Source organism: Nanorana parkeri, unplaced genomic scaffold (assembly GCF_000935625.1).
Source record: "Nanorana parkeri isolate BGI_ZX_2015 unplaced genomic scaffold, ASM93562v1 scaffold218, whole genome shotgun sequence".
NCBI classification, from domain to species: domain Eukaryota; kingdom Metazoa; phylum Chordata; class Amphibia; order Anura; family Dicroglossidae; genus Nanorana; species Nanorana parkeri.
The window spans coordinates 1030690-1039974 of record NW_017306486.1 but is presented as its reverse complement, the minus strand read 5'-3'; the positions used below and the strand labels follow the sequence as shown (position 1 = coordinate 1039974).

The following is a 9285-nucleotide window of genomic DNA, read 5'->3' as shown; positions in this document are numbered from 1 at the left end:
TATTTACACTAAAATCAGAAATTTACTTGGTACTATGGTTTAATTAGTACATTAATTAAATGGTTCTTTGTACTGATTCTTGCTATCACACTCCAACCCTACTGTATAGGGACTGCAAGAGACTGATACCAGGTCAAAATCAGGTACTTACACTGCTTGCATTTAAAAATACATGTAATTATTTATTAATGATCACAAAGCTGCATTAATGTGTGTCTTTAATATCTGCATAGAGTCCAGCATTAACATTAAATCAAAAAAGACTTGTGTAGTAATTATATATATTGTAAATTAAATCACAAAAGTGGAGTGACCCTTTAAGTATAACCATTCTGATCATGAAGATTTAAAACTCACAAACTGTGAGCCTGTATTGGTTACACGCCCTGTCATTCCATGTTCCATCGGTGTACATTTCAACGCAATTTTCCTTTCCTATCCCAGCTGGTTTATTTTTATACCAGTAGGTGTAGTGTAGGTGATTCCCATCCAAATAATAGAATTCTCCAGGAGTTGGCCCCTCCCGTATTCCCAGGTATGCATATCTGTTAAATTCCTTGACAATTTTTAAGAGTGCATCGTTTTCTTCTTTATTCATGGGAGTAGCAATTCTTCCACTGACATCCTTACAGGTAGTTTTGGAAGCTTCAAAATCTACCTCTTTTCCATTGGTAGCTAGTATTTTATTATTCACTTGTTGTATTTTTCCTTGCAGTATGAGAACTGAAATATTAAAAACATGGTTATTTATAAAAAATAACTAAATGAAGCCTGAATTTACATAATTTCTAATAAAAATATTATACAATTTAACACAAATATTTGACTTTTAATGAAAATATGTGTAGCTTATCCTGGTCACATGACCCAAAAGTCAGTTATACTGCCTAAAAAAAAGAATTTGTTTATGTTAAATATATTGTTGACGAGGACATAAGGATAAAAACTAAAATTTGACAGTTGTCACAAAAACAATAGATAAGGAAAAACCTTCCAATGGGAATGCCTGATTTATCCGGCAATTATCTAAGAAAGTTTTATTTTTCCCCCTGATTTCTAGCTGTGTCTCTGTGACAGAAAATAAAAATAATTCTCCCCCAATGGTATATAGAGACAGCAAAGTCCTCCCCCAATCTGTGCACAGCTAAACGTTTCTTTGCCTTTAGACACACCTTAATTTGCATTGCTATGCACATTCACATGCAGTGAAGCCGATTTGAATCTTTATATAAATTGTGTGAATATTTACTTCAATTACCCAGTCAGAATTGGGTACTAAAATGGAATAAGAATTTGCTTTTCACATGATTATATAATTGAAGCAAAATAATTACATAATTTATTGTGTGAAGATTCTTAACTCCTTTAGTAAATATCACTGCATGTGAATGTGCATGCTTTCAAAGCACTCTGTTCAGTTATCCTGAATGGAAAAACATAGGTCAATAAAGCAAAAATCTAGCATGTACTTTGCTAAACAAAGCATTGCTGTGAACATACACTTCTGAAACAATGGGCTTCACCATGCTAATACATTTTGCTGTGCTGAAAAATGATTGGCAGATTATCTGTTGGGAAGGAGTAATAACGCCTTTATATAAAACTACATCAGCGTATTATTACTTTTATATTTTACAATGCTCTTGTCTTTAAAATATTTCATTGTGATTAATACCTCCTTCAAGTTTGGTGATGCGATTGTTTATGTTTTCTAACTGAGAGAGCACTTCTGGATCCAGTGATGCAGGAATTCCTGTGAATTATATTAACATATATAATAGATTAGAATGTATACACAATGCATACCATTGCCATTCTATATAGTGTTACACTATTGCAACATTCTTTGACATCACATGCACTTGAAGTTATCATTTATCTCAGTACATTAACTCAAGTGCAACTCAACCATTTACAAAAAAAAGTTTGCTGCTTTGTAAGAGCTTGATATGCATGGGTGGTCTTACACACTGCACAGACCTTCTGTTTGCCTCTGGTATGGCTGTTTTGTTGTTAGAATTTATTTGTGCTCTTATTTTGATCTCCTAGAACACATCAGCTATAAAAAAGATAAAAAGCAAGTTTGTTACATCTAAACTCCAGGCAAACAGCTAAATATATAGATTAAAGCATATACTGTATGTGAGCTGTTTTACCTGCCAAAGGATTTGTATTTTTGTCCATCCAGTTCTGATATTTACATATTATAACACTGTCTGGCATGGCAGGAGACCTGATTTTTCTCTGATGAAGTGAAGTAACACTTACAGGTCTTGTTCCTCACCCAGCCAGTGACTGGAGAGTGGAAGAAGCAGCAGGCTGATTAGCTCATCTCTCTGCTTTTTGATCCTGTCAAAAACATCCTTGTGAGGACATGAGCACTGCAGCAAAACCGATTGGCTCCTTGTGCTGCTTCTCCCTCTCCCAGTCTACGTTCTGCTGTACAGAAACCACAAGAGGCTGATACCAGGTCAAACACACTGCTGGCATTTAAAAGTTAGATGCAGAGATGTATTGATAAATACAGAGTTGTATTAATTTGTGTCTGCCTGGAGTAAGGCTTCAATTTTAAAACATTTCTATTTTTGGATATACAGTATGTTTAACCTCCTTGGCGGTATTCCCGAGTGTAGCTCGGGGTTACTTCTCCATACCCTGAGCTACACTCGGGAATATCCCACAGTATTTACTTACCTTGTCCCTCGAGCCGTGCGGTGTCCTCCGGCCGGTGCCCGCATCGGTCTTCCGGGTTCCGTCCCTTGCGAGCTGATGCGTCGCATGGGGGTGTAACCGGCGTGAAATTCGGAAAAAAACCCGGAAAAAACGAAGAGATAAAATAACGAAAAAAATCAGAAAAAAATTGCGCCGAAAAAATTACGAAAATCAAAATAATCATACCGCCAGGGAGGTTAACAATATTAAAAGGGTGTGATTAAAGAAGAGAACTATAGATAAGGAATTGTGAAAGATTAAATACAAATTAGCAGATAGTAGTTGCCAAGATTCATGCTCAGGGCTTCTTTACAAATGTACCTACAATGTTTTTGGTTGGTGGTAACTTGTAGGTCAAACTCACCCCCTCATTATATTGTACAAGCATTATATTGTACAAGTGGGCTTTGGACTGTATTTTTTCTTTCTTTTCATTTGTAGCAGTTTTGCTTATTTATTTATTTAGAAAATTAACAGTTATTAAAGAGGATTTCCAGAAAGCAGCTGGGAGACCTGTTGTCAGACCATTCAACAACAATCTTACTAAAAGATTATACCTGCATGTAATGCACATTATGCATGTTGTTTACCTGTTATATATTTTAAATAAACAATTGTAAATTTTTTTTTAGATTGTTATTGTTCTCTACTTGTTAGCCTTGAAGAAGCCTTTCCCCTGAATTGAAGAAGTTTATACTAGTTACTCTTAACCACACACCTGGTGGTTGTTCATCTGTTGAGTGATCTGACTATCGTGATCATAGAGATAGTAACCTAGGTACCGAACCAGGTACCTGCCTTGATCACAAATGAATTGCCAGCAAGACAAACGCACTTTATTCCGTATTTATTTAAATTAATATTTACTCATATTGGTCCTATGCATATCAGACCTTGATGGGTAGATTTTAGTCTGGAGAAGGGGAGTGTCTAGACAACTGAATTTGCATGCAGACTGCCCTAAGTAATGCCTACATGTAAAAGGGTAGGGCTATAAACAGTAATGCAGGGGAGGATGCTAAATGTCCCCCAGCCAGGAAATGAATCAGGCGCTATCTAACTTGCTGCAGCTTCTAATGCAAACTATGAGAAGCTCACAATGTGCAGTGGAATTAGAGGAAGCAGTTTCAGTGCAGGAGAGAAGTCTATACAATTGTCCATGACTGAAGGTAAGGCTGGAGTTCTTAACTCCAGACAAACATACAAATCACCACTGACTCTATTAGGCTTGCATAACCTTGAATACTACCAGGTCGACAGCAAGATAAATATTTAACAGGTAAAACAGTTCACATTTATAAAAAGTTTGATTTTGTTTTTAGTTTGCCTGGAGTTCAGCTTTAATAGAATGTTTTAAAACAATATTGATTAAACTGACCAATGATCATTCACCAACAGAAAATATAAGATGTATGCATTTATTTACCCGGAGGTCCCATTTCTCCCTTTATTCCTTGTACACCAGTTGGTCCTATTGGCCCTGGAAGACCATCTTTTCCTGGTGGTCCTTGATTTCCTCCTGGAGGACCCATTGGCCCTGAAATTCAAAATATCAGCTTGGATATAGTGGTGTAGTGTATTTGGAGCGTAGTGTAACTAAGAGTAGTCCCCTCTCTTTCTGTTTAGAATATTTACTTAAAGCATATCTAAAAGGAAAAACAAATATGTAAAATATTGCAGCTTACTAGTCCTTAGATGAGGTGGCTGCATTATTTTTTTCAGGCTTTTTCTCTTTACTTTTTTCACGGAAGCCTCTGTGCCCTGGGCACTGAAGGCCAGCCTCCTCCCCACCAACTTTGGACCCTGGCTTGGATTAAGGTTTTAAATTGCCAGTTGTGCTAGAGCTAGGTCTTTTTTCAACCTCTTCAACTATATAACTGTATATGTCACTAAGCTCAAAATATAAATGTATTACAGGAAATTTAGATGTGTAACTATTCCAATATTTGCTCTGATATTTATAACTGTAAAATATCTATTGAACATAAATGTAATGGGATATATGTAACATAATAATAATAATTATAATAATTATAATAATAATAATTATAATTCATACCAGGTACACACAGTTCTCCTTTCATGCCGTCTCTTCCATCTCTTCCAGGAAGACCATTCTGTCCTGGGATTCCACGAAATCCCGGAGCTCCAACACAATTTTTAAAAGATTGAGCTTGGCATTGTACTAAAGTACCTGCAGCAAATAGGCAGAACAACACCAGGAGGTAAACCATTTTGGCAAACTGTAGAGAAAATGACATGCAGTGTAGATAAAAAAAACAAGCCCAATAGATTTCTAAGAAAAATATCTCTAAGTATTTTTAGTTACTTATACTTAATTACTTAATTATTTGTATTGGCACTTGAAGATATCACATACAATTTACTTTTTATTTACATAGATACATAACATCTTGAATGCATCAATGTAAGCTTATTTACTTTACCTATATTTACTTTTATTGCTTATTAAGTTTGCTAAATGGCATGGTAAATACAACTGATAAACACACACACTTGGCTATATACAGTATGTTAAATACCCTATTAGAATTAGATAATGTATTTTATTTGTCCTAATTTTCTGGTAATTATTTTATTTTCTAAACTATAATATTTATAAAACAAATAATCTTAAAAACATGTAAAAAAAATAATAAAAAGTAATACATAAAAAATTGATTTGTCAGAAAAGACATACCATTGTAGAATGAGCAATGCCTTTTTTTTTAAAGATAATACCTTTTTCTAGAATATAATAAATATAATGAGATTATAATGTATAAGTCGACTTTATATTGCTGCCTTATCAGTTACTACTTTGGAAACACCCTTCTGTAAGTATCCTTGTGGGCCCTGACAAATATTATTACAAATAAACAAATTTGTATTAAACATTTCCAAGAAATTCAAGTGGTATACTAGAGCATAACAATTAGTTGATCAAATATGTATTTATAAATATTTAATGTGAATATTTTGTTTGAACAACTAATATTAGCAAAAGTTACTTATCATTAAATATTGGAATAGTTACACATCTAAATTTCCTGTAATACATTTATATTTTGAGCTTAGTGACATATACAGTTATATAGTTGAAGAGGTTGAAAAAAGACACAGGTCCATCTAGTTTGACTTACATGGTTGTGTTTGTGTGTACATGTGTGAGCTCAAGTCTCTAAGGGGTCTATTCACTAAGCTGCCGAGGGCAGCCGAGTGAATGACCTATCTGAAGTGAAGTGAGCCGAACACTGTTCGGCTATTCACTTCAGGCTGGTACGGCTGATTTCAGCCGTACATCGGCTTGCTTCGTGGGGCTTCGGGTCGGCCGAACATGTTCGGCCGACCCGAAGTGCAGAAGGAGTTCGACTCAGCCGATCCAACATCTGGATCGGCTGAGCCGAACCTCCGGCAGGCTACTCACTGCTGTTCGGGCTATTCTTAAAGATGCCGAACAGCAGTGAGTGAATAGCCGAATGCCGCTCAGCGGCATTCAGTCCGGCTGTTCTGCTTGGTCCCTCAGAGGTACCGAGTCTGGCGCCCCGGGAGTCTCCTGCTCCCGGCCGCCAACGAGAGAAACACTGCTGTTTCTTTTTTTTCTTTATTCTGACACGAGCGATGTCAGAATAGAAAAAAAAACAAAAACTGAATTTTCACATTGAAAAGCATTGGGACATTACTATTGGCTATTTCAATTTGCAATAGCCAATAGTAAACTAGCATTGTACCCGCCCTCTGCTGATGGACCTGAATTGGGAACTGCAGCAGAGGGCGGGTGCAATGCTAGTTTACTATTGGCTATTGCATATTGAAATAGACAATAGTAATGCCCCAATGCTTTTCAATGGGAAAATTTGCTTTTTTTTCTATTCTGACATCGCTCGTGTCAGAATAAAGAAAAAAAGACAGCAATGTTTCTCTCCTTGGCGACCGGGAGCAAGAGACTCCCGGGGCGCCAGGGAGAGTTAGCAGGTAACCAGGGACGCTGATCTCTCTGAAAGTGGCCGGAGCCAGCTGTAAGATCACGGCTGGCTCCGCCCAGCTGTCAGAAGCAGGCTGTCGGCCTGCCAATGCATTTGGCTCGGCTGAGCTGCTCGGCCATGATTGGCAGCTGTACGGGCAATTGTGAATAGCCCGTACAGCACCCCTTCGGTTCTACTGAACCAAAGGGGTCCTGGGGCCGAAGCTAGCCGAAGGATCGGCCGAAGCTACGGCCAGATCCTTCGGCAGCTTCGTGAAGAGTTCCCACAGCCTTGTATATCATGGCATGTCAACTGCAACTTAGCATTACATGCTATTGCTGAGTATGTGGTCTACAAGCTTTTCCATCACTTCCACAATCACTCAGCAGAACCCATCCTATTGAGAATTTACATGTATACGGTATTTCTGGTACCCAATGCATAACTTTACATTTTTAATACTGATCCTCACCTGCGATGTAGCTGCCCAAAACTCAATCTTATAAAGATCCTCCTATAATGATGCTACATCTTGTCCAGAGTTGAAAAATGTTATGTCATCAGCAACTGCTGAAATTGAGCTCTTAATTCCAGCCTCAATATCATTAGTAAGATAGTTAAATAGCAATGGCCCCAAGATAGATCCCTGGGGCACACCACTCCCAACCTTAGACCATTGAGAAGATTAATAATTTATTACTGGAACCAATCCTGTAATTTTTTTTCTATCAACGTACATACAGTTTCATTGATACCAATAGATCTTACTTTGTAGATTAAACATTTGAGGTACAGTATCAAATGCTTTAGCAGATAAAGTACGTCTACTGGTCTTCCTTCATCCAAAGTTTTATTCACCTCCTTGTAGATTGATAACAGGTTGTTCTGACAAGAACAGCCTTTCATAAAACCATACTGGTTGTTATAATTCCATTTTCGCAGACAAAGACAAACAGAGAATTCTCTGTCTCCTTCTTCCAATCCAGTTTCATGGAAGCCAATTGCACAGCCAAGGCTTCCCCCAGCCCTTCATCATAAACAGTAGATAAAATGTGTTTGCACATGGTTCTGAATCTAGTAAAAATCTTCAAGGCAGAAAACTAGACATAGGAGTCCTGCCTACGTGTTTCAGCCAAAGGAGCCCTAATCATAGTTGCCTGCTAAATTCCCACAAAACCTTTAAATATAGTACCATCAAAAGCATCATCCAGATAGACATTATAACATAATCCAAATAAACAAAAACATAATATAATTCAACACAACAAAGATTATAATCAAATCATAAATAGGTAAATTCAACCACCAATGACAGCTAAAGAATGTTAACATAAAATGGAACTGTAAACATAGCAGTGAAGTCCCATTCACACTAGCATGATTTGTTCTGCATCTGCCGTCATTTGGCCCCATAAATGTCAATGGGGATGCATGTACAATGCATGTACCTATGTTTCCATTGCCAAAAATCTCCCCAAAGTCAGAGAAAGCCAAATGACAACAAATCAAGTATTGCCTGTCACTGTAGAAAAAAGTATGAGAAATGTATCCAGTCACACCTCAAAAACATACTGAGAAATTAATAATGACACAGCAGCTCCTAGGCTTACCTACCAGCTACTTAAGGGATACAATTTCTTTCATCATAAGACGGGATGTGAGTGACCTAAGAGTAGAATACTAACATCATAACTAGTCTTTGTTACCTCATCTGAGGAGGGTCCCCGTCTGTTTATGTTCTCCTGTTATTCTCCTGTGATGTTATATAGATCACCTCCAGCACATACTACCATAGTTACGTCCTGTGCACATAGTCTGTGGCCGTCCATCAGATCCCGCAGCCGTCCTCTTGCTGCTGACCCAAGAAATTGCTTTTGTTGAGTGTGCAGTTCCATTTGCACAATTAATATCAGGATAATTGAAGTTGGCCATAATATGTTTTCCAACCATTTCAGTCTGTGACAGGAGCTCAAACTCTTCTTTTTTATGTAAGGGGCCTATAACATACTGTTACTAGAGTTCTTTACTATTTTGATGCACTTGTCATTTGTGATATCATCCCTCATACTCACTTTCAGATCATGCTTCACATGCAGGCATACACCTCAACCTCCTCTTTCAATTCTGTCTCTATGAAAAAAAGTGTACCCTGGATATTAGTAGCCATGTAAGATGTCCAACCAGGTCTCCAATATTCCCAAAAAGTCCAACTACTCCTTGAATAACAGAAGTTCCATCTCTTTTGGTTTTTAGTTTTGTATTAGTGTTTAATAATCCTTGTGACAATTCACCCTATCTGCCCTTCTAATAACCGAGTCCCCACCAATATCTGTCTGTTCTTACCTAGACATCTATTCCTATTGATACTAGAGCAGTAATTCTGCAGTGCATATTAATTAGTATGTTATATTATCTTGTTAAAAAGAAACATCAGCCAGAATTTTTATTTCTCATTTTGATGAGAGTCGGGAAGGATTAGGATTTTTTTTAAAGCTGAACTCATTTTGTGTAGAGGATGATGAATAAGGTGAGCTTATTCCTAGCACTGCAAGCTGTTTATGCATATGTCTCTGTGTCGCAGCTCTCTGACATCATACCATAAAAAGCA

At 37.3% G+C, this 9285-nt stretch overlaps 1 protein-coding gene across 1 annotated transcript; it reads right to left on the bottom strand.

Annotated features, from left to right (window-relative positions):
* Positions 1–346: 346 nt before the first annotated feature.
* On the bottom strand, positions 347–4244 carry LOC108786598 (pulmonary surfactant-associated protein A-like). The gene is made up of 3 exons (XM_018555920.1): positions 4139–4244; positions 1676–1753; positions 347–723 (listed from the first exon to the last, which is right to left on the bottom strand). Exons 1-3 carry the CDS (start codon positions 4242–4244, stop codon positions 347–349), a joined length of 561 nt encoding a protein of 186 aa, XP_018411422.1.
* Between the last annotated feature and the right edge of the window lie 5041 nt (positions 4245–9285).

Bases quoted from the DNA above. Each gene is read 5' to 3' on its own strand.
- LOC108786598 (XM_018555920.1), bottom strand. From the start codon at position 4,244: ATGGGTCCTCCAGGAGGAAATCAAGGACCACCAGGAAAAGATGGTCTT. The intron at 1,754-4,138 runs GTAAATAAATGC...TATAATTCACAG, and splicing joins GGGAGAAATGGGACCTCCGG to GAATTCCTGCATCACTGGAT. The intron at 724-1,675 runs GTATTAATCACA...TTAATATTTCAG, and splicing joins CATCACCAAACTTGAAGGAG to TTCTCATACTGCAAGGAAAA.